Source organism: Diabrotica undecimpunctata, chromosome 9 (assembly GCF_040954645.1).
Source record: "Diabrotica undecimpunctata isolate CICGRU chromosome 9, icDiaUnde3, whole genome shotgun sequence".
Lineage (NCBI taxonomy): Eukaryota > Metazoa > Arthropoda > Insecta > Coleoptera > Chrysomelidae > Diabrotica > Diabrotica undecimpunctata.
Genome location: NC_092811.1, coordinates 15779156 through 15805523, shown reverse-complemented (window position 1 = coordinate 15805523; position 26368 = coordinate 15779156). Strand labels below are relative to the sequence as shown.

General features: G+C 35.0%; 3 protein-coding genes across 5 annotated transcripts in view; 1 reads left to right on the top strand and 2 right to left on the bottom strand.

The window, feature by feature from the left end:
- Positions 1–1669: 1669 nt before the first annotated feature.
- LOC140450442 (protein LLP homolog) lies at positions 1670–2080 on the bottom strand. Its single transcript, XM_072544083.1, has one exon. It carries the CDS (start codon positions 2078–2080, stop codon positions 1670–1672), a length of 411 nt encoding a protein of 136 aa, XP_072400184.1.
- Positions 2081–4147: 2067 nt separating this feature from the next.
- Positions 4148–5773, top strand: LOC140450441 (uncharacterized). Its single transcript, XM_072544082.1, has one exon. It carries the CDS (start codon positions 4148–4150, stop codon positions 5771–5773), a length of 1626 nt encoding a protein of 541 aa, XP_072400183.1.
- A 6299-nt stretch (positions 5774–12072) lies between these two features.
- Positions 12073–26368, bottom strand: part of LOC140449583 (uncharacterized) — a 584439-nt gene continuing 570143 nt past the window's right edge. For all 3 annotated transcript variants that reach the window (XM_072542799.1, XM_072542797.1, XM_072542800.1), the window contains exon 11: positions 12073–26247. In XM_072542799.1, coding sequence (XP_072398900.1) covers positions 25823–26247 — 425 coding nt within the window. In that variant the 3' untranslated portion in view covers positions 12073–25822. The remainder of the gene's footprint in view (positions 26248–26368) is intronic.

Below are 26368 nucleotides of genomic sequence, written 5' to 3'. Positions count from 1 at the left end.
TATTCTCCATGGAAATATAGAATTAAAGATATTTTGGAAGAAAAAGAAGAAAGAACAATGGATTATTACGGAGTTCTATGAGAAAAATTATGCAGAAGAGTCACAAAAGTTAGCAGTGAAACAGAAAGATAGAGCTTGTAGGTCAATAATTGTACAATGTATAACGAGATAAACCAAGAGCTTAGAATATGTGGCATGCTTTGCAAGAATGATATGAAAACTACCTGGACAAATGATTTTGAGAAAGAAATTAAAATATGATCTGGGGCAGTTTTTTAGTGAGTTCAATGATGTAACAAGACAATTGAAAGCAACAGGAGTGGAAATCAGGGATGAAGATTTAGTATGTAACTTACTACTCTCTATGCCACCATTCTTCGAAACAGTTATTGCAATTCTAGAACATTTAGATCCAAAAGAGTTAACAATTGAAATGGCAAAGAAAAAACAACTTCGAGCAGAAGTGGAAAGCAAGAAGGCATCTTCATCCAGTACTACAAAATATGAAAAACCAGCAGTTTTTTTTAATGAAAACCGTAGTTTGTTATAGATGTCACAAGTCAGAGCATATGCAAAGGATTGTAGAGTGAATGCAGAGATATATAATAGAGCACCTATGAGAGAATTTAATAAAAGATACAGAGGAAATGGTCAAATGAGAGGATGTTTCAGAGTTAAGAGTTTTAGAGGCCAGAGAGAAGGTAGTCACCAATCAAGACAGGGATCTTCAAAGCAAGAAAAATACATAGATATGGGAGACAACAGTTACAATCAGGAAAATAATGTAGATTCAGGATTCACAGATCACTTAGTAAATAATGAATCATATTTTCAGGATTATGTACAACTGGATAATCCAATTGATATAGCAGAAATAGTGATGATGAAATAGAAGAATATGAGAGTACAAGTAAACAAACAGAGAAAATGTAATTTTAACTGAAGGGCACAAAAGAAAGGTAAAAATACCAGAGAAATACAGTGACTATGAGTTATATATGGCTTTTGATGTCTTTTATAGAAAGAGTTCCAGAGACAATAGAAGAGTTAGAAGGTAGAGAAGATACGAATTTATGGACAAAAGCAATGGAGAGGGAAATATAATCAATTGAGGAAAACAATACATGGACAGAAGTGGAGAAAATCCCAGAAAGAGATTTTGAACACAAAGTGGGTATTTGCAAGAAAACCATTGGAAGACAAGGAAGATGTATGGGTTATCGTGCTGAAGCACATGGTAGAAATATGCAATAGAGGTAAGGTCTAATTAGTACCTATGTATTGATATTGAGTATTAAATAAAGCTAAGGAACAGAGTTTGGGAGTTTTAGTCGACAATCCAACAAAAATAGCTTCAGAAAGATATTAAAAGATGTTGTACATCGACAGAAGTCTATATCAAAAGCAATTATAAAAATTTACGAAATAAAATACAAAGACATATTAAGCAACTCTATATTTTAAAACCTATATGTTTGATTAATCTGTAGTGATGGGATTTATCTGTAACTATACAGAAATTAATAACAAAACAAATAAAGACAGTTTGTTTTATTATGTTCTGCATTACAGAAACATAAATGTTTATTATTAAAAATAAACAATACAAGTCATACATACATACCTAAAAACATAACATTTACCTATTTAACAAATGAATCATTACACATTATTTTTTCTTAGAGTTTTTTGAAACTTTGCCCTTGGACTTTTTCCCCTTCTTATCTTTGGATTTTTTAGATTTCTTAATTTTCCGTGGGTGAACCCAAACGGGGTAGGCTCCATTTGCATCCATCAATGTTTTGGCGTTAAATTTTTTTAAATCCTCTATTGTGCTCTGGTCCATTATGTCTTTATCCTGTTCTTTTTCTTTGCGTTTTTTCTTGATTTCGTCTGCAGTGGTAAAGGTTATTACTTCTGATAGATCAGTCATGGTGGCATCATTGCTTGTTGAAGCTTCACCTGGTTTGTCTTCTATACCTAAAGTCTTCTTTAGCCTTTCCAGTTCTTTCTTACCGTATCTTTCTCGTTTAACTTGGCGCATTTTACGCTTCCATTTACTTCTTAAACTCTTTGCCATCTTGAAGTACTAAAGAAAAATAAAGTATGATTATTTAACAAAATTGTACAAGATGTGATTTATATTTACTTTCTAATGTTCTAAACTTTATTAATGCCACTCTCGACAAAAAATCGTTGTCTACTCAAATTTTCTTTTTATTTACAAAATATAAAAGCATGTTAGTTCATAACCTCAATATTGGAAGATATTGACTTTGACGTTGACTACTTAAGTGACATTGATAAGGCGTAGTTTTCATGAACAACTTTTTTCTTTTACAAAATCATGATTTGGTTCACAGATTTTTTTATCGGTAAACAAGAGATTTAAATTTAATAAAAAACAATATAAAGATCTGCTAAGATACGACGACCTGAGAATGTAGTGCAATTTAATGAATAGAGATCAGTAAATTCATATTCTTTTAAATTGACAAATTCTTGTTAAGGTAATTAAATACTAAGTAATAAGGTTAGCATAAAGTAAATGTAAATAGAACATAATAAAATAAACGTATTTTAAATATTTACTTAGATATCATTTTATAAGTTTTTATGCTGCTGCCATCTGTTGGCAAATGTGCTAAGTTTTACTGTCACTACATTATAATAGTTATCTATGTGCCTGATCCAATTCACATGTCTTATTTGGTACAATAGATGGTACAAGAAATCAGTTTGAAGGTGTAAAATCTGGTTTTATACATACTTACTTTTATTATGCTGTTATCAAAGATTTTATAGATGCATAATGCGTCTATATTTTTTACTTTTATGCTGACTCTGACGAATAATGATTATAACGATTACTATGACTTTATGATAATTAATTAATTGATATAATTAAAATTATGTAAATCTCAGTGGCGCGCCATAAAAATTCTTTGGATGAGGTCCTAGGAAAAATCGTCACATTGTAATTTAATTTTAACAGATCATAGAGATAGTTACCCGATAGTAATATTGTGTCCATTTTAGATAAATATCTAATTTTCCAAAGCATAGGTATTACATATTTATAATGAAATAATAGTTTACTGTTAACAAGATATTTATTAATAAAACTCTTTTCTTCGAGCTTTTTGTTCCACGAAAGTATCGGTAACATCTTTCATGTGTAAAAATCGGACCATAGAATTTTTACCTAAGAGTTGATATTCACAAAAAAGAACAAAACAGTATTTTTTTTTCAAATATATTCATGAGATCAATAACTTCATATACCTAGTAAATTTTTCCTTGCTTGGCCTAATAATTTGGCCAGGTACTGTAGAGAGTACTTCTTATTCCCAAAAAAATTTTCTTTCTTGGTCATTGTTTTTTTTTTGAAAATATCTATTAACACCGTCTTTTAAGGAAGAACCCTTACACTCACAACCCTTAGCGAAGCTTCACACATACCCGGTCGCCGGTTACACGGCACCGTGTAGGGTAGAGTGAGGAGTGAGGTTAACTGAACAGGTAGGTTAACTGAACACTTCAACGTACCTGCCATCTGTTAGAGAGAATCAGAGCCGTACACATGTAGTTTAAAGCAAACTCTAACAGCCACTACTTGTGGCCACTAAAGATTTCTATATAACCTACAGGGAATTGTCAGTGAAGTCAACATGGTTTTTATTGAATGCAAGTAAATTTTTCGCTCTGTGAAAATTCTTATTTTTAAGCAGATTAAAATATAATTTAGCCAGTTATTTTGTACACAGTTTTTGAGGTAAGTATGAGCCATCTATTCCACTATTTGAAGTTAGTATATTTGGCGTTGTTCTTAGAATTGTTATTATTTATAATTTTTATTACCTAGTTGGGATAATTGAACACTCACCGTGTGAGGTTAGATGAACATATGTCCAGTTAACCTACTATAAGGAGGTACGCAGATAAACTGCTTTTAAAATTGGTTTATGGGTCACCTGCAATAATACATTTAATTGTAAATCATTCATGTGGGCGTCACGTCTAAATGTATTGGTTCCAAGTCAACAATAAACAAATTGGCTCAGCAAATATCATTTAAGCGCCTTGTCTTAATATTTTTACTGGTTTCTATTTATTATTACTTTATAATTTTTTTTTGTTTCAGAAAATGCCAAGGAAAAGAATACGAACGACAAACAATAGGTCCTACAGTTCAGAAACATTAAAACAGGCTTGCAAAGAAGTCTTAGAAAATAGTCGTTCGGTAAGAAACGTAGCTATCCAGTTTGGTCTTCCGAGAATTACACTAAAACGTTATGTAGACAAGTGCCGCGACCATGATTTGGGGACGGTTAATTTTCGCCCAAGTAATGAACACCTAATGGTATTTTCTCAAGACGAAGAACTGCTTCTTAAAAAATATTTACAAGAAGCTTGCAACATTCATTATGGATTGTCAGCCAAACAAGGTCGAAGGTTGGCATATGAATTTGCTGTAGCTAACAACAAAACTTTAAAGGAGAGTTGGATTCGGGATGGAATGGCAGGAAGGGAGTGGATGTTTAATTTTATGGGAAGACACAGATTATCATTAAGAACCCCTGAACAAACTAGCCTTAGTAGGGCGACCAGCTTTAATAAAGAAAATGTACAAGCATTTTTCAAAAATCTGAGAGAGCTTAAAAATAGATATAAGTTACATGCCAATGATGTCTATAATCTAGATGAGACAGGTGTAACGACGGTGCACAAACCACCAAAAGTATTGGCCGCAACAGGCAAAAGAAGCGTGGGGCAAATGACTTCTGCCGAAAGAGGGGTCCTTGTTACCTTGGTGGCAATTATTGGCGCCACTGGAAGGTATGTGCCACCCTACTTTATATTTTCACGCGTGCATTTTAAGGATAACATGCTTCACGGAGCCCCTACTGGAAGCAAACGTGCCGCAACACCATCTGGGTGGATGAGAAGTGAACTCTTTTTGCCTGTTTTGCAACATTTTGCTCAACATGAAAGACCGTCAAAGGAACACCCAAAACTAATGATTATCGACAATCATGAAAGTCACTTAAGCATAACGGCACTAGATTTTGCGAAGGAAAATGGAATAATCCTTTTAACGTTACCTCCTCACTGCAGTCACAAGCTGCAGCCGCTAGATGTGGCTGTGTTTGCCTCGTTAAAAAAATTTTATGGTGCCGCTTGTGACAGATGGATGGTGAATAATTCGGGAAAGACTATCACCATTTATGATGTTGCAAATCTAGCAGGAGAAGCTTTCCTTCAAGCTTTCACACCAAAAAATATATGCAGTGGATTTAGAGCTACTGGCATAGAGCCGTTTAATGATCAAATATTTTCTAATGATGACTATTTGTCATCATATGTAACAGATAGGCCAAATCCAGAGAACGGACAACAGACTTCGTCCAACAGTGGTCAAATAGGAACATCAGAAGAAAACTCTCAAACATTACAAATTCAAATATCTCCGATAATTATTGAAAAAAATGTTCGTCTTCATCAAATTCAAGAACATCCAGTGGATGCAGAAACGAAATCTCAACAGTCTCAGTCGGGATTAACATTAAAGAGGCCACTTTGTCAAACCCCAATGTCAACAATTATAACTCCCGAACAGATTCGCCCTCACCCAAAAGCCAAGCAACGCAAATCTAAAGTTAGACGTAAAAAACGCAAATCTTTAATACTAACGGACACACCTGTCAAAGAAAATTTAGAAAAAGAAGCTAGAATTCGAGAAGAAAAGGTCAATAAAAAAAAATCAAACTAAGACACAAGTTGTAAAAAAACGTGTATTTAGAGAAAGCACATCTTCCACTAACGAAAGTGTCAGTTACCAAGAAAGTTTCGATTCACCAGAAGATTTTGACGATGTAGAATCCAATCCACCCAAAGTTTCAAAAGGGGACTATGCTATTGCAAAAGTTTATGGCAAGACTAATGCAACCTGTAGGCATTATGTGGCTCACATTGATGACAATTTGTTAAACGGCTATGATGTTAGTTTTATGGAACGCCATGACCAAACACGATATTTCTTAGAAGGCGACCCCGGTTTTGTTCCTATTGATGATATTATTTACAAACTGCCTCTGCCGATAAAAAGTAGCAGTGCCAGGTTTGCTAAAATGATTTCTTTTAACATAGACTTTAATGAATTTGACTTTACTTTATATTAGTTCAATAAAGAGTTGTTAAGAAAATTCCCTATTTTCTTTACTCATTTTTTTTTTGGTATATCATACTGTTCAGTTAGCCCGCTTCCATGTTTCAGTTAACCTACTAGGTAGGTTAACTGGTCAAAATTGCAGATTATTACGAAAATCATCCCCTTATTCCTTTAGATATTTATTAAACTTCAAAAACCGTATTAAATGGTTAGTCAAATAACAACGAAACACAGGATAAATATTGGCTTATTTTGAACCAGACACTAAGTAAATATAATTTTTTTTTTCAAAAGATGTCCAGTTAACCTCACTCTACCCTACACGGGTAAAGAGTGTACATATTAACCGATGCTTCCACACATACCGTGCTCGTTTAAACGGTAACCGGGAACCGTGACGTCGCCGGGCATACGCACTATAAGCACGGGTAAGCCCGGACAAACGTTGACGTATACACGGCGATCGAGCACGTAGTGGGATATCAAATTAAATGTGGGCATTCATATCTATGCATTCTTTGCAAAAAAACCGTGTAATAGAATATACGACTTCTTGAAAGTAGAAGGTTATTAGACTTTAAAAAGTAGAAGGAATTTTTGTTGTGATTAACTTATGAAAAATGGCTGACGTGGAAATTGATACAGAGCATTTAATAAGTTTGGTGCATGGAAGACCTGTAATATGGGACAAGACAAGCGAAGCATACAAAGACAGAAATGAAACCAGAAGTGCTTGGCCAGAAATTTGTAGGGAACTGAAGAATAACTTTGAGGAGTTGAAATCTGATGACAAAACTAAGTTCGGTAAGTTTGTGTGGATATTTCTTTATTATTGTTTAATTTAATACGAAAGTAAAAACATATAGGTGTGTATATGCATATATTACTTATATATTTACAAGAAATTTTGGTCATCTGCCATTTTACAGATCCAATAGGTGTCAGAAAATAATCACTTACAATATTTCTTATGTTATTTGCGTTAATACTCCCACGTACAGTTTCTGCTCTAGGGATATCTTCAAGCCCCGTGACGGTTAAAGTATTCTCTGATTCATATCCGTCTCTATCGCGAACAAAGTTATGTAACACAACACAAGCCTTCACAATATCGACAGCATAATTAGGATTTAAGTTAATAGGTCGATGAAAAATTTGTCACTTATTACTTAATGTCCCAAAAGTACACTCCACATATCTTCGGGCTCTAGAGAGGCGATAATTAAAAACTTTTTTCTTTGTCATTAAATTATGTCCACCGTAAGGTCTAAGAAGATGTCTATCAAGTGCAAATGGTTCGTCTGCAATAAAGACATAGGGTACTTTAGGCCTCATTGATCCTGGTAGCCACGTCTCTTCAGGAATTTTTAGTTCCTTATTGTTTATGGATTTCCATAAGGAACAGGTCTTAAAAATAATCGAATCGCAATCTTTTTCGTAACTTCCAATATCTACGTAGATAAAACGATAATTGGAATCTGCTATAGCCATTAAAACTATTGAAGAGTACCCTTTATAATTGAAGAACTTTAAACCTATCATATTAATAATTCGACTATGCTTTCCATCAACTGCTCCTAAACAGTGTGGAAAATTTGCTCTATTTTGAAATTCTTCGGCAATTCTGAACCAGTATTGTTTTTGTGGTTCGGGAATACACTCAGAATGCATAGTTAACCATATTTTATTGCATACCTTTTTAACAATGCTGCTTATTGTGGAAATACCAAGTCGATAACTGTAGTGTAGATCCGTAAAAGTACAGCCACTGGCGAGATATCTGCAAAACACAGTATATTGTACTAAATATTGTAGTAGTAATAACCAGGGCTTTTTTGTTGTTGCAGGTAAACAGGTGATGAAAAAATGGGGAAATATCCGTGATACGTTTCAAAAATCTTGTAAAAAAATTAAGATAGCTACAAGATCGAGAGCTGGGGCAGTAACTCATAAAAAGTATATTTATAACGAGCAGTTACAATTCTTAAAAACGGTATTTGAAGAACGCCAAACAGAAGATAGTTTAACTAACACTGGACTATCAGAATTATCAAAAGCAGCAACATATGACACTAGTTTCACCGACAGCAACATTTGTAAAGAAAATACCGCTGCCAATGTAACTACTCTACATGCTTACAAATTTTCCAAAACGCCAACAGGAAGATAGCGTAAAGCAGACCCTGTTGAATTACAAATGATTGAAGCTCTTAAGGAGAAACCTGCTCGTTGCATATCCTTTTTTGCTGGTATAATTCCTTCGTTACAAAGTTTCAATGAATTTGAGATATTGCAATTTCAGATGGGAGTACTGCAAACATTACAAACAATTAAACAACGACAGCAGATGCTCCCTAGACAACTGTCTACTGCTACAAATCTAAACATTCCAAAGTCAGTATGAACAACGTCAGATATTACAACAAACCGATCATATCATAACACATAACGTATGGTCCTAAAGTTTTGGGAAAAATTTCAAAAGCATATAACTCTGACCACAATAATCTTATATTTTTATTAAATTATTCAACAATTTAACTCAACTATCCTTATTATAAATCAAAATTCAAATGACAGACAAGGGACCATTATTTTCGATTTGCCTAATAATTCCCCTGATACGTTGCATCATCCTTTGGACGACCTCGGCGTCAATTTCTCTAATTTTTGTATATATGCGGCGTCTTAACTGTTCCTGATTTTGTGCTTCCCATCCGTTATTATAGACTTTCCGACTTAATATTGTCCAGAACTATTCAATTGGACGAGCCTGAGGTAGGTTGGGGGGATTGTCTGCTTTCGGTACAAAGGTAATGTTGTTAGTTTCGTACCAGTCCCTTGTGATTCTCGCGTAATGACATGAAGCAAAATCTGGCCAAAAGACTATTTGATCATTTGCATGATATGTGTTCACAAACTGAAGCAATTTAGAGAGACATCTTTGAATATAAATATTTGCGTTTAAGGCTTCGCCTCGAACAACACCAATGTAGGGCTGTGATATAAAGCCAGCCTCAGAAATTGCACACCATACCAAAATTTTGTCCTCAAATTTTTTCTTACTTTTGAATTTTATTTCATCAGGTACATTTTCGTAATCGTTCGTGTAAAACCCATCGTACCCTTCATCTCAGAGTTGGACAAAGTAAAATATTTTTCATTGTCCATCACGATCAACTTGTTGACGAAATGCACTCGCCTTAACGCGCGGCAACATCTCGGAATTCTCTCTAATTGATCCTCTGTGTATTTTGGAGCTTTCTTTCTTTTCCGGTAGATAATACTGTTACTCGATGGGGTCCTGTATACTGTAGTCTTTCCAACATGAAATCTTCTGGCCAGTTTTCGCTGTAAGACCCCAATTTTGTTCTTAGCTGCTTCAATCAGTCTTGCCTCTGTTATATGGTTTAAAATCCGCGGTCGGCCACTTTTACACAAGTTAACACATGGTATCCCTTCTTCACATTCTCTGATTGTGCAATAAATTGTCGATTTGCTTATGTTTTGATCTCGATAAATATTAACAATATCTCGTTTCGACATTCGCCCAACCATATTATAAACACCTTGACGAATATCAATTTTATAAGACATTTTGCAGAGCACAAACCAAAATATTCTGCTTTGTTTATTAAATGTCAATAACTGATGACATTTCATTTCCATGGCCTTCTTTGTTAAATGCATTTTGCTTCTCAATCAGACCAGGTGAAATTTTTCCCAAAACTTTAGGACCATACGTTACATTGAAATATGTACGGCCTGATGTGCTACAAATACAAACCACTCAGTTCTCATCAATAATACCATCCACTTCTTACCAGTCGCAGCGGTCTCCCCTTTCAACAAAAGCATCACCCCAGTCACAGTGTAGTGATTCCCAAATTTCATTAGATTCAATTGATTTCATTTAATGTTAAATATCATTCACATTGTCAACACCATATGTGTTTTTACTTACCTAATTGTACCTGCCAACATTTGCATTGGGTTAATGCATTCTCGCATAAGCGTGTTTTGCTTCTGAAGAGAATCTTTTAACCGATGATGTAGTTCATCAAACGTGGATATTGTCATCCTAAAGTAATTAAAAAATTTGTTCTCATCTTCTCGCAGTTCCAAGAAAAGAGTATAAAATACACCAAACTCTTTCCTTTTCATAATAATGGGATGAATCCACAGATTTCTAGTTCTCTTTCTTCTCTTTATAAGCCGATAGAAAATTATCATGGCAACGATGTGTTTTCGATTCATGGTGAACATCGACTAACATTTCGGCACGGACCACAAAACCGTTTAAGTGTGAAATCTCGCCAAACCGTGTAAACGGTGCCGTGTAAGGGGTCGGCCACAACGGCGCACCGCACATCGGCACATCGCATAGTACAACGCACTGCACAATACCCCGCACTTAGCTTAGCCTTTGCTTTGCACATTAGTGGCCGGATTGACGCACTGTCCACCGCACATTTATTCTGTTTCTTTAATCATGTCGCCGTCGTCCTCTTCATCGGACGAAGAAAGCATTGTTTTAAATTCTAAATTTAAAACATGGTGTTTATGCAGAGAACAAACAAAAATAGCGGAGCATGCTCTTAATAAGAAGCGAATTTACTATGGCGAATTTCACCACCTTTATAAAGACCTTAGAAAAGATTCTCAATGATTTTTTGAATACATGATAATGAGTACAAATACGTTTGATTATATTCTAAACAAAATTGAAGAAAAATAAATATCACTTGGAAGAACTGCCACGTCCAACCCATATCAGCTGAAGAAAGACTAAAATTAATATTTTATTGTAAAAAAATGTAATAACAATTAGTGTGAAAGGTGCATGTCATCAAAAACATTTGGCATACTTGAGCGCTGAAAATGCAGGTTTTCTGACAGAGCTTGATGATAAGTTCGCATATCGCCTTCAGAAACCCTCATGGATTGACCAGATTCTGTACTGATGTTTAATTCAAGACTTTTGTAATTTTCATGACGGATGGGCTGTAAAATATTCGAAGGCATTATGGAGACGTATTGTGTATTTTGAGCGATGCTGCTTAATCTACGAGAGTTGTCATGATAAATGGGCCTTGCAAGTGAACTAATCGGTGACATTACAGATGAGGATTGACTGTCGTGATAAAAATTTGCCTGAGCAGTATTTTGTGGGCCAGTAGGTTGTGTAGTTGACCAAATTTCGTTATCTAATAATTACAATACTGTAATACGAAACTTCATCTTTTGTTTTGGAGTTAATGCTTTTACATGCGGTAAAATGCTTCATCTTTTGATGAAAACATGCAACTAATTAATTTGTCTTTATCCGTCCCTAGAATAATCACAATCACTGTGCGATGTGCGAAGATAAGAAGATACTAAGTTCAATTTACGTAGGCGAGGCGTTGGTACCCAGCGATGTGCGAAGGAAGGAGCGGTGCGTCGTAGTGGCCACGCGCATTTACGGCAATGCTTGTATTTGCTTTGCTTCAGCGAGGCTTTGGTCAAGGCTAGGTGCGGTGCGATGTGCTGTGCGTCGTTGTGGCCGCCACTTAACCGGCAACCGGGTGTGTGTGAAGCCGCTCTTAGGTTTACAATGTCCGTTTTCGATCACGAACCGTTTCCCTTGATCTTTTAGTTCTTTTTGATTACTGTTATCACGAATATCTGGTGAAGAGGCAATAGTGTTCACACTAAAATATGATTCAATCTGATTTTACAAGTACCTTGTTGTGGTTGGTCTGGATATACACTGGCGTCGGGTGCTGTTATGGTAGTCGTCACTATGTAACTTATGACTTTTTTGTGTTTAGTTAAAACATAGATCGTGATGATGCACTTCCTAGGATATAAAGAGGGACGGGTTAAAAAATAATTAACAATTTCCACTAGCGGTAAGCGTCTTTTGACTCGAATATATTTATTCATGAAAAATATGCTAAGTGCAAATTTTTACAAATAGTTTGTAATAATGCAAAATATGATATTTTTGATTATAAAAAATAATAATACAGTATAAAACTAAAGAAAATGGAAGCAACAAAATTGTTTACCCTTAACTTAAGTATTTCACTCTAACACATTTCTGATATAGTTCAGATGGAGGAGACCTACAGATTATTTTAAATTTCCAACATTCTTACAGTTATTGACTAGACGGTATACAATTTTTGTAACTGTTTGTCCAATTGCTTTTGTAAATTTTAAAATCTTATAAGGTCTTTTATATTGTTTTATTTTTATATAAAAATTTAATCCAAATACATTCTATCTAACAAAATGAAACTATCAAAATGCATTTTCCAAAAAAAAAACGAAAAAAAATCTTAATATCGATACCCTAAAGTGCTAACCTGCTAAGTCCACTTTTAATATAAAATAATATTTTTGCATGTTTCGAAAGCTATTTTGCTTTTTTCCATGAGCTGTTAACCAACCAACTCCTAATTATGCCAGAAATACCATCTATTACCTGATACAAAAACCTGCTATCCGTAAGAATCTGGATTCGTAAAGGGAAATACTGCTAAGTCCTCGGCGTCACGCCATTTCATGTCTAGACTCGCTACAGCACAGTCTGAAATTTTTGTCTAGAGTACAATCAAGAGATACAAATTCAAGCAGCATCATTGAATACCCTGCAAAGAGTAAGAGAAGAAAAAAAACATTTTCAAGTGCAGGAATCAACTTAGTTTGTACAAAAAATAAACGATAACGGAAAACAAGAAAAGGATATTTAGGCAAGATAAAAAAAGAAGGAAAATGGAACTATGAAAAACCAAGGGAACCTGGTGCTATAAAACTAAGATGCAAAAAAGGGACAGCTGCTACAAAAGGTCTGTCCTTGACAGAACAGGACAGACGTCAGATATTTGAATCATTTTGGAAAATGAGCTGGGAGAAAAAAGACATTTATAAACAGACATGTTGTTGCTCTAGCTCCCAAAAGGGCAGGAAATCGAAAAAAATCTGAGGAGACAAAAAGGGGATAAACGCTGCAATATTTTTTAAAGGTCAAAGACCAGAATTTTAGAGTGTGTAGAACCATGTTTTTGAATCCTCTGGGAGTCGGATGGACAGTTTATCATTGGAAAAACATTTCTGAAGCTTGCGCTCCAAGTATTTTAAATAAAAACTCTTTAGGACCAGAAAAACCATTTGATATGCGTCGTAGATGCTTAACTGAATTTTTAAAGAAATACCTATTAGCAGAATGGAAATCACAACAATCTCTCTACGAGTTCTATGTTGACGAGTGGTGCAGATTAAAAAAAAATGAACCCATCAATAGTCACTTTTTCAAATGTCTTTGGAAATGAGAATTTTGTCTTGTTCTACCCGAAAAAGGATAGGTGTGAAAAATGCATCTGTTTCAAGAATGGAAGTATTTCGGAAGAAAAAAATAAAGCACACATTCAAAGAAAAACAGAAGTCAGAGAAGAAAAGAAAAAAGATAAAAAGATGAGAAAGTATGTGTTTACAGCCGATTTACAAGCAGTGTTGATTTCTCTAAAATCAAACGTCAGTACACTTTATCATAAAACAAGACTACAAGTGCACAACCTGTACTTCTACAATCTAATAAATAGTAATGTATTTTGTTATCTTTGGAATGAAGCCAAAGCTGGTGTAAATGCCGAAGAATTTGCAAGTATCTGAGTATTATTTTTGGAAACTCAGATTCTTCCTGAAATTGCTAAGCAAGAGAATGATAATTGGGAGACTATTACTATTTTTACTGATGGCTGTAGCTATCAAAATCACAATTGCGTTATGGCCAATGCCCTACAGAATTTAGCAATAAATCATAATATAGCAATAAAACAGATATTTCTTGAGCTTGCCCATACACAAGTTGAAGTGGATTGTGTCCACTCAGTGATAGAACAAAAGCTAAAAGATAGGATAATAAACGTACCTGCCGACTATGTCATCTTCTGCCAGCAGGCAAGAAAGAAACCAGCTCCATATAATGTAACTCATTCAAGTTTTGACTTTAAGAAATTCAATGCAGTTCAGTTTTACAAAAGTATCCAACCAAGGAGGGTACAGGCAATGCAAAAGTTACCGATATTCGTGCTATTCGATATTCTCAAAGAAAATCATTACAAAATCTACACTCAGAAAGGCGTAAAATAACCGCGCGAAAATATGAAGATCTACAAATTATTAAGAAGACTTTGCTCGTTGATTACACACACATGCACACATTTTACGACGATCTTCCCCATGAATAGTGAAAAAACGTTCCATTGTTATTTCCGATTAATGGTAGTAATCTACTTTTTCAATAACTTTGATTTACGACTTGGTTTTCGTTTTGTATTAATAAACTCATGTTATTTTAAAGCAAGAAGATCTAGTTTTATTTTAGAAGATCCTTGAAAACCTGTGAAGTCCATTTTTACTACCGCTTTTAAATGGCGAAAACCTGCTATCTCCAAAATTAGCGCTTTTCGGCTAATAACCAAAATATATCTTGTAAATTTCATCAGCATATTGTAAATAAAGACATTTCTAAATGAATACAGTTATTAGATTAATATTTTAAACAAAAAATTGTATTTTTACAACGTTTTTTTGCTCTCCTGTTAAACTAGTTAATATGGACTTAGCAGGTTAACACTTTAGGGTGACGATATGTTTTTGTTTTCTTAATGGAAATTCCTATGGAATTTTTCTAATACTCTTATTATGTACGGTATTGTAATTTTTCTCGTATGTTATCTTGTAAATGTTATAAGATCCTGTTCTATGTTTGTATGCATACCTATTTATAAACGACAAAGAATAATTATTTTTTAATAAAACAGATGTTTTTCACAAATTTTTCTACTCAAAAAACGAGTTTTTGTTAGAAAAGTAATTTTGGCTTTATTATGTAGTGATATAATGATATTTTTAATATTTTAATATTAATGTGAGTTGATTGGAATTTAGACATCTGTTGGTATGTGTTCATTTTATATACATCTGAGTCTTGTTACCAAACGCTATCTAGGCTACTCCTATGCGACGTGGGAGCTCACATGTCTGGTTATCTCTGCCCAACCAAATTTCATGTCCTAAGTACTTATACGATGTAGTCTGCACAATATCCCTTCCATCAACAGCAATATTTCGATTTAGCATCAGATTGGTCATTATTTGCGTCTTGTTCATCCATACAATCGGTTATAAGGACGATGTCATCTGTAAATCTAAAATGACTGAGCTTCTCTCCATTTATGTTGACAATATGCTCGTTCAGGAGCCTGATTCTATTTCATTTTGATGTCGAAATTTAAAAGCGACTACGCCATGACAGTCGCAATCGCTAGCGATTGTCATTCATTTCGATTTTAGCTAAAACTGGGGATATTTAAAAAGGTAAAACAAATAATAAATTAGACTTACTCAAAATCAATTTAATTTAACTAATCAGACGACCGGTTTCGCTTTCTACAATACGCAAAGCATCTTCAGGTCACGATACAAAGTTAAATAAATGATGCCGGTACTCTATTAATTGATGGTTGAAAGAACATGGTTCAAACTATCTTGTATTGTTGATTGGAGAACTCAAGTCAACTATTGTAATTGTTTAACAGTAAACGGGGAAGTTCTTGAGGAGACAGATTTTATCCAATGAAGTAGAGATAGGTGAAATGTAATTGTTTGTTTGATGAAAGTAATGTTCTATACCATTAAGTTCTTTAAAGTTATTTGTATTTATTCTGGAGATATATTTATGAAATGTGTGTTATTTATTGAGATTTTTATTTTTGTTTTGGAAGGTGACAGTTGTGAGACAATGAATAAGAATACATGTACAAATTGTGTGAGTGTGCAATTATATCAACTTGTAATTATCAAATTTCTTTGATAAAGTTATGTTGCAATATATGGCAAATGGTTGTAAAGTCCAATATATAAAGTTAAAAATTAAAATTGAGACACTTTAAGACACACAGAAAACACACAGAAAACACTTAAAGAACGGGGGGACGAAACAGACATTAAATTTAAAAAGGGGAGGATTTTAAAAAGAACTACATCTCTTACTTGGAGACAATGAGTTTTTTATGTTATATATCAGATTTTAGAGGTAAACTTGTTATTTCTTTTACCTTTTGAAATGGACTCACACAAGCAACACATTCATGATGGGGATATTTACTTTATCATTTTGACACTGCTGAGATTTTGGGTTGACCCTCTTGTTTATTGGCTGCACGCTGCACAACGCTTGTTGAATGTTTGTTTTGTTTACGTTATATTGTACGTATTTTTTCTTGTTTGAGTGAGTTGTTAAATTATATAGTGGCCGTTTTCAATTATATTTTGAATTAAATGAAAATGGATGGAGAGGCTGTCGCTGATGGTGGCACTAAATTGTTTGTGTAACAAAAAGAAATAATGGAATTAATAATATAATAAAATCAATAATAAATAAATAAAAAGAATTTTGAGCATCCCGTAACAATCTTCTTATCCTCCGTTGTGAGCGTCGGATATCTATCCTGTCTATTTCCTCCAAAACCAGCAAATGTCCGTAAAACGCAGCTATATTAATACTTTTTGCCTCAGTTTTCCTTGTAAGTATCAAACAAAACACAAAACCGCCTAAACTGAACCATTATCTATGACTGAACCTAACCTCACTTCTCCCAGTCCAGCCAGTCATGTCAGATTAATTTCTACTCGAAATGAAATTTCAACCACTTTTTTGAAGTTGAAATTAATTTCGATAAATCGAAAATTAGTGACGTCCTTTGGTTAGTTTAGCTGAAATCCACCAGGCTCGCAAAGTCGCATTTCGACGTCGCCATATTAATTTCGACATGTTTTGAGTCGAAATCTCAATTAGAATCCGAGCCCAGATGTGCCTTCTTACAAGTATGTTCCCAAAGCGTCGTGAATAGCTTTGGAGAGACTCCAAAGCCGTACCTACTCCTCGCTGTATACAGAATTTATTTTTTTCGTGTTCAGATAGTCTTACGCTAGCTGTGGTATTTTGGTAGATATATTTAATTATGTTATTGTAGCGATGGTCTATTCGGCATTCTGTCAATGCTTTTAACATTTTCGGATGGCTTATGGTATTGAATGCTTTCTCGTAGTCGACAAATATCAGTGCCAATGGTTTATTGTATTCTGCAGACTGCTCTATCAGGTTCTTTCTCACTAGTAAGTGGTCTTTAGTGCTGTATCCCAAACTAAATCCAGCTTGTTCTCTAGGCCAGGGGTTCCCAACTAAATTTTTTCAAGGACCCCTTCATCAAGGTACTACAATGACGAGGACCCCCACTATTTTCTAAAGACCTAAACAAACCTAAAGTTACCTCAAAAGAGCCAAAATATGTGAAAACATACATCAAATTAATGCTATTTAGGATTTATTTGTGAAAATACAGAGTACTTACACAAGTACATTATTAGTTTTAATTTTCACTCCTCAATTAATGAGATACGTTGAATTTAACCTTAGAATCCATTATTTCTGTAATATTAGGTTCCAAACTTGAAACTTTCACTCTGAATTCCGACCGCATGTCAAGCCGATTCCTAAATTTGTTTTTCATGAAGCACATGGAACAAAATGCTTGCTCACACCGATAGGTTATTGCAAACGGAAGGATTCTTTTCATGGCCTTGTCTCCAAGTTCTTTGTAATCCTTGCGTGCTGTTGCCCAGAAGTCTGCTATTTTCTCGCCATTAAAAATGTCCTTCATCGTACCACAACTCGACAAATCCACAAGCTTATCTTATTCTTCTTCTGTGAGGCATTGTATTTATTCAATTGCTTGACAGCTGAAAGAATTTCGAATCCAACCATCGCCAGGGTCAGGCTCAGGGAAGTATATCCTAAAAGACGTGGCTAGGCTACGTAGGTGCTCTGCAGACTCCAAGAACTATTTCAAATTAGGAAAGTTAGTGAACGACTCGTTTTCAATCCTTGCCACCCACAGCTGGCACTTTTTTACCATAGCACTGATCTTATCTTTAACTTTGAATATGTCTACATTTTTCCCTTGCAAACTTAAGTTTAATACATTCAAGTGTTCAAATACGTCAGCTAAGTAGGCAGTTGAGCAAAGCCAAGAAAAGTCAGTGAGAACATCTGCGTACTCGGTGTCAAGAAGAAAAACACGAACTTTATCTCTAAGTTCAAAAAATCTTGTCAATATCCTCTCTCGGGAGAGCCACATTACTTCCGTATAAGAAGGTATTCATGCTCACTGCCAATCTCTTTGCACAACAAAGAAAATAATCTGGATTGCAGAGGTCGAGTTTTAATGTAATTAACGATTTGAAGTACTTCGTTAGGTATCTTCTGCAAAGGTTCAGGCAATGTTTTGGCTACCAAGGCTTCACGATGATACAACAGTGTGTCTATTTCACCTCAGGAGCTACTGCTTTGACACGAGCTTGAAGTCCTGCTTTGTGGCCAGCCATTGATTTTGCTCCATCCGTAGACAAGCCCACACAATTTGTCCATGTGGCGTCATTTTTATTGAAAAAATCATTCAATGCAGTAAAAATATCTGCTGCTATTGTGTGTTCGCATGAAAAAAGAAAATATTCCAATACCTGGTTCTCCCACAAAAATCGAACAAAACACAACATTATTGCTTTTTTTGATATGTCGGTGCTTTCGTCCAATTGAAGAGCAAACATGTCGCTCATGTTAAGTCTGACCAGCAATGTATCTTCAATGTTATTGGCCATATTTAAAATTCGTCTTTAAACAGTGTTGTTAAAGAGCGGAACAGTACTTATTATCTTAACAGTCGCATCACCCAACATTCTCTTGCATAGAATTATTGTTGATGGTAGTATCTAGTTCCAGTGCCAGTGATGGTGAAGAGGGGAGGCCGAATCTGTCTTACACGAAAATATTTTTTTTAGATATATAAACAAAATTATAGTTAACAATCTAAAATTTTATATAACTTTAAGTTTGCGCGATATATGTTATTAATTTTAAAGATTTAGAGAGAAAAACTTTGTTTTCGCTCTCCTAAAAAAATTTGCAAAATGGAATTATACCGTTTTTCTCCCTGGCTCTTCATATATTTATTTTTATATCTTGCGGACCCCTCAGCCATACCTCGCGGACACCCAGGGGTCCGCGGACCACCAGTTGGGAACCACTGCTCTAGGATGATAAAAGTCTAATTTAGAGTCCAGTCTTTTTTTGATAATTTTTGTGAAAAGTTTATATATGTGTGAAAGCAAACTGATAGGACGGTAGTTTTTTAGATCTGTTACGTCTTCTTGCTTGTGTAATAAACTAATGACTGCATTTTTCCATTGGGAAGAAGTTTTTCCTTGGTAGATGCATTCGGTGAAAAGCTTGGCCAAAGCCTGGATAATTTTATTTTCACCTTGTTTGATCGCTACGATCACTACTCTGTCATTGCCAGGGGATTTGTTATTTGTCTTTTCTAAAAGTGCCGTTTTGATTTCGTATGCAGTTATTTCTGGCATTAATTCTGATTCCTGGTTTGTGAATTTTGGCAGGGGCTGATCTTGCCTTTCGGCGGTGCTCTCATCCATTTCGCGATAAAAGGATTCGATAACCTCAAAGATTTTGGTTCTATCAGTAGTCATGTTTCCATCTTTTTTTTTTATTTTATACATATTTTTGTTGCCTATTTGGCCTCAAAACTTTTGTTTTCTTGAATTATTTTAGTATATAAAGATCGGTTTAAAACGTTCTCCTACGTCTTCCGATACCCAGTTGCCACTCCTCTCGATTCATCCATAAGTCTTCTTCTATGTCTCTGTTTTTCATTTTTCTATTGACGCCTTCTCTCCAACTAAGGCAGGGTCCTCTTTTTTTTTCTACCGTGAGGGGTCTACATTAAGACTTGTTTTGGGAGACGTTCTTCAGATATTCTCTGTACATGATCGTACCGTCTGAGTTGTTGGGTACCAGTATCGTTTTACTTTCATAATTTCTCTTATTCTATCTTTCTAGTCTAGATTTTCCAGCTGAACGTCTCCAGAAATCCATTTCTGCATCTGCCTCAAGTTTTCTCTTGTATCTTTCCTTTATTTGCCATACTTCACTACTGTAGGTAATTATACTTTTAATGATTGTGTTATATATATAAATATATATATATATATATATATATATATATATATATATATATATTTAGGGATTCTACAGTATTCACTGCCTTCCCTCGCTCAACCGTTTCCATCTCTCTCTGTTGTTCCATTCTCCATCGTTTAGGCCTCTCTTACTTATGGCGTCGTCTACTTCGTTCCTCCAGGATTTTCGGGGTCGTCCTCTTTTCCTCCTTCCTATGGGGCTCCATTCGGTTATTCTCTTTATCCATCTGCTGTCGCTAGTTCTTCTTACATGTCCATACCACTTTAATCTTTTTTGTTCTATATATGTTAGTATGTCTGTTTCTATTGATGTTCTTTGCTTTATTTCGTCATTACTTCTCCTATCTATTCTTGTTACTCTGCAGCATCTTCGCAGGCATTCCATCTCTGTTGCTACTATCTTACTGCTGTTTTTCTTGTTTATGATCCAATTTTCAGCCCCATATGTCATAATACTTCGCACTAATGTTTTATAAATCTGCGTTTTTGTCTTCATATTTAGGTGTCTATCCCACCATACTGAGTTAAGTTGTCGGATTGCTGTTCTTGTTTGTCCTAATCTTTGTGTAATTTCTTCCTCTGTTGTTGCCTTTTTCGTGATTATAAACCCCAGGTATTTGAATTTATCCTTTCCTTTGATTGTTACGTTGTCATCAATCTGTAGATATTCTATGTCTTCTTCACTTGTAGATAGGTACTCTGTTTTCGCGAGGTTAATATCTAGGCCAGCCTTGGTATATTCTTCTTGGTCGCACATACTAATACTTCACATTTCAGTCCCAATGATTTTCATTTGACAGATGTCTTGACATAAAACCTTTCAGTAGTTTAATAATAAATGAACGTTAAAAGGCAACACCCAATACAAAAGCATGAATATTAGTCACGTCATATTATATGTACAACCATTAATTTATTTATAGGTAAATGTTGTGAGTGTTACATGAAATTTGTTTATTTGTATATATATCTTATGCTTGTTATTATTACAGATTGATTAATCCAAAGGATACTATTGAGAAGAGAAATTGCTTTTCTTGCTTGGTTGTCTTTCTCCTCAATTGTGTCCATTCACCAAACTTCTCCATCTTCCAATATGAGGTCCTGTTTTTTACCGCCGATACACATACTCGGTTTTTTGGATATTGATTTCAAGTCCCATTTTTTATACTCCTCGATTAATTTTCGAGTCATATACTCAATATCTTCATAATGTTGTGCTATCACTAGTTGATCATCTGCAAATGACAAAGTGTATATGCTATTGTTGTTAATCGGCATTCCCATATTTATACATTTGCGCTTCCACAGTTTTAGAGCTTGCTCTAGATAAATTTTAAATAATCTCGAGGAGAGACAGCAGCCCTGCTTAAGGCCTTTATTCATTTGGAATCCACTTGACAGATTATTTCCAACCTTTACCTTTGAGTTAGAATTTGCGTACAGTTCCTTCGTCGCATTTATTAAATTCATGTTTATGTTTGTTCTCTCTAACGCTTCCCATAATTTATAATATGGTACGCTATCATAAGCCTTTCGTAGGTCTTCCTACAATAAATGTTCTACTTGATTAACGGCTATTTTCTTTTCAATAATCTGTGTAATGCAAAACAAATGGTCAACAGTAGATCTACCTGCCCTAAATCCTGCCTGTTCCTCAGCCACCAAGTCTTTATATTCGCTTTCTATTCTGTTTTTAATTACTTTTCCGTATATTCTACTGATCGAGTTTGTTACGGCAATGCCTCTGGAATTGTCACATTCACCCCTTCTGCCTTTTTTGTGTATAGTGGATATGAATGATGTCTTCCACTCCTCTGGGGTTGTCATTCCATTAATGCAGTTTTGGAATAGTTTGGCTAAACTTGTATATAGTTTGGTTATACCGTGTTTAATTAACTCTTCAGGGATGTTACCTGGACCCGGTGCTTTGTTATTTTTTAGAGATCTACATACATCTTCCACTTCTTTCGTTGTTATTCGTATGGGCGAAGTTAAAATATTTATATTTTGTGTTTCGTTGCTGTCTTTAAATTGTGGTCTATCTTCCCTAACGAATTTCTCAAAATATTGGTCCCAGTCATCCCAGTCATTATTTTAGTTATTGCTCTTATATTGTTTTCTCTTACGACATTTGGAATTGACCGGTGGATATCTTTATTTAATTTCTTCATTGTTGTGTTGTTGTATAGTACTATACTATATATTGCAATTTGAAAGAATTCTGGACTTAAAGAGTATATCCTTGTGGAGTATCGCTTTGAAGTACTCGTCTGGAAGATGTAAATTCATTGGAAAAAACTCAAAAAGTTCGTGTCCTTAGACAATTTTGAACATTCCACTCTTGTGTTTTTAATATGTTATGTTAAAAACTTTTCCTATGTCAAAAAACACGGCAATAAGTTTTTGATTGTGCAGAAAAGATTCACGTATAGCTGACTAAAGTATTACGAAATTCATCTTATCTGACTCTTATTAGGTTATTGTGTTTAAGATGCTAATTAAGGATTTTTTCTAAAAATTTGCAGTACAGTACGTTCTTGCCTTGTGATTGAAATTCTGGTTGTGCAAAACAGAATTTCAGAAAACATGATCGAATTTTATACTCCAGAAGAATACGAGGACTTAATAAGGACTTCCAGAACAAGGCAACCATTTACTGTGAAGCAAATCCGATACATTGATATTACTGATTTTAAGAACTGGTGGCGTGGTTACTATAAAAAAAAAACGTGTAGCTCTCCAGGTACTAGTTCCAACAAAGAAAGATTTGCTGTGTCAAACTATAGGGAGTTCCTGTATGATAGTTCAAAGCCGGGATATGTTAAAACGTGGGAGTATATAGATGGTTTACACTCCCATACTTTTAAATTGCTCAAAGAACATAAGAACAGTCCACCTTTGCCCAATAGTGAGGTGTATAAAGAATCCGTTCCAATTAATGAAAAAAAAAAATCCTGGACATCAAAAAGGTAATGACTTATACCCAAGGTAAATCATTGGAATTCTATTACCACATCACATCATGGAAAACCACAAATTCTGAAAAGAATGATTAAGTGATTGAGACCACAGTTTTGATATTATGTATTAAATAAATGTTAAATAAATCAAGAAATGTTTACCTATTTCTTTTCGTATATAGGGTTGAGTTCAAAAACCATACAAGTCCATCCTCCATTTTGATCTGTCTTTGGTAGTCCATTTTATTTTCTAAAAAAACTACCAACTTTGTTGGTTGGTATATATCTATGTTGACTAGTCATCATCATCATCAGTGGCAATACAGCTCGTTATGAGCCAAAGCCTTCTTCAGAACAATCTTCCATTCGCCCCTGTCTCTGGCAACTCTTCTCCATGCTTTAACTCCGATGGATTTTAGATCATGATATGTTTAGATGTGTTATCTTGATACCTAAGTTTTGGTCTTCCTTTGGCTCATCTTTCCACTGGTCCTCTTCGGTCGAAAATTTTTCTGATCGTTGCATCTTCATCTCGCCTAATTATATGTCCTATCCATCAAAGGCGTGCTAATTTAATACATTTTACAACGTCAGGTTCCCCAAAACTTCTATATAACTCAAAGTTGTAGCGCCTACGCCACAAACCATGTTCTTGGATTCCTCCATATATTTTTCTTAGAGTTTTTCTCTCGAAACGTTTAAGCAATTCTTGGTCGTTCTGTGTAAGTGACCACGTTTCAGACCCGTATGTTAACACTGGCCTTATTAGTGTTTTATATATGGTAACTTTAATTTTTCTGGGTAGTTTTGAGGCCATATGTTTCCTCAAGCCATAATAGCACTTATTGGCAAGCACTATTCTTTTTTTAATTTCTTCGCTGACATTGTCGTTTTTGGTCAGCAGCGAGCCCAGGTAGACGAAGGTATCCACACCTTCCAGTTTCAGATCATCAATTAATAGTCTAAGTATATGGTTGCCTGATCTAGTACAATACATACACTTGGTTTTCTGTGCGTTTATTTTTAATCCCATTCTAAGTGCAGACGCCCTTAGTGATCGAAATGCTTCGATCAGAGATTCTGTGGACCTAGCAATAATGTCTATGTCATCTGCATATCCAACCACTTTTACAGATTTATTAAAAATGGTGCCATTCGTATTAATATGGCACTCTCGAATTACTTTTTCTAGTACAAGGTTAAATAAGAGACACGACAGTCCATCTCCCTGTCTCAGTCCATTTTTACAATGGAAGGGTCTGGAAAAGTCTTTTTGGATTCTGACTACACCTTCCACGCCTGTGAGTGTAAGTTCCGTTAGTTGGACAAGATGAAGCGGCATTTGAAATTCCACCATAGCCTGTAGAAGTTTTTGTCTGTTGACTGAGTCATATGCGGCTTTGAATGTTGAGTAGTTTCAGTGTTAAAAGATTTTTATTTTAATTTTCTCAGATTTTGGACATGTATGGTTTTCGAACTCACCGATTCAACTATAGTGTGGGCTGGAATTTCTCTACAGTAGCGCACCTAGAATTTTCCTCTGGGGTGGGGGGTTTTGGTTGGTCACTAAAATTTTTTTTATGATGTTACCTCCATTTTGAGTCCTTAAAATGTGTAAGTAACAGTGTCGGAATAGGGTCCTGGGGGGGGGGTTGAACCCCCAAACCCCCCCTCGGTGCGCCACTGTTTCTCTAGAGGCACGTACAAGATTGTACATCTTTCTCAAAGGCTTCATAATAGCTACCACATACATTGATGAAATTCTCCAAGATTTTGTTGTGCCTTACGCTGGTTTTGTAGGAAATGACTTTGTTCTGATGCGTGATTATGCCCAGCCTCACAGTGCGAGAATGACTCAACAGTTTTTAAATGAAGTAAACATTTCTGTAATGGATTGGCCAGCATTGAGTCCAGACGAAAACCCAATGGTACATGCTTGGGCGAAGGATACGAAGTCGTATTTCTGCCCCTTTAACCTTAAATCAGTTACAAGAAGCCCTTTTAGAGGAATGGAAACTTATTCCTCAATAGGAAATGTCTCATTTGATTTTAAGCTTGCCAAGGAGAATTCAGCTAATAATTCGAGCACGTGGAGGAAACATCTATTATTAAAATCAGTTTATCCTGACACATGATTTAAGTTCTCTTTAATTGAGCGTCATTTTGTTACAACATTTACTTACCTTTTTGTCCTTAATTTTTAAATTGTTATCTACTAAAACAGTTCTTAGTTCAAATGTTAAATTTTTATTAGAAATTACTTAAAACAGTTTGTTTCGTTTGTGTTTACGTTATTATAATGATAAAAGTTTAAATAGAATTAAAATTTTAAGTTTTTATTTTAAAAATGCAAGTGCTCCACTTTCCGGTTTGTGCTGAGTTTATTTTTTGTATAGCTTGTACAATTGCCACAAACTTCATATTAATATACCGTCTAGTACCATTTTTTTTTATTTTAAAATCTAGAGCTCTCTCCACCCGTATAAATATAGCTGTCACACTAGTTTCTCTTAAGTTGAGCAATAATTTAATGATAAGTCCTTGGTACGTCCCACAATTCAAAATAATCTGGCGGGTTTTGCTATTTGTATCTAGCCGGTCCTAGCCAAGAACACCCAAATAATTGACAACTAGCAAGTACGACCACAAGCATTACAATAACGCCAAATAGAAGATAGACGACGAATAGATGAACCAGAGAGAACACATAGAGTGTCTTGTGACACCATTTGTTCGGTTCGAAGAGAGTAGGTGCGTAGTCGGGCCAGAGGATCTTGAATACCCAGTAGTTGCCCAAAGCAAACCATACTAATAGAAGAACAGTTAAAGCTACCGAAGCTATTTTGGACACTATGGAGGTTGCGTTCATGCCATTGTTACCAGTTCGCGAGTTGTGGAACTGGGACCAGAGCGTCAGACTCATTTTGATACAGCCCACGCTACCTCCGACTATCATATATATGGGGATGTTGGGTTCTCGTGGGCAATCTCGAAGAAACTGGATACCTAAAACAAATGATATATAAATGTAACTTAACTGACAAAAATTTATTATGAAACTAAAACACCATAATTATCTTTAATTTTATTTCTATGCAGGTTAGCTTCCAAGATAAATATAGTCATT

Bases quoted from the DNA above. Each gene is read 5' to 3' on its own strand.
- LOC140450442 (XM_072544083.1), bottom strand. From the start codon at position 2,080: ATGGCAAAGAGTTTAAGAAGTAAATGGAAGCGTAAAATGCGCCAAGTT.
- LOC140450441 (XM_072544082.1), top strand. From the start codon at position 4,148: ATGCCAAGGAAAAGAATACGAACGACAAACAATAGGTCCTACAGTTCA.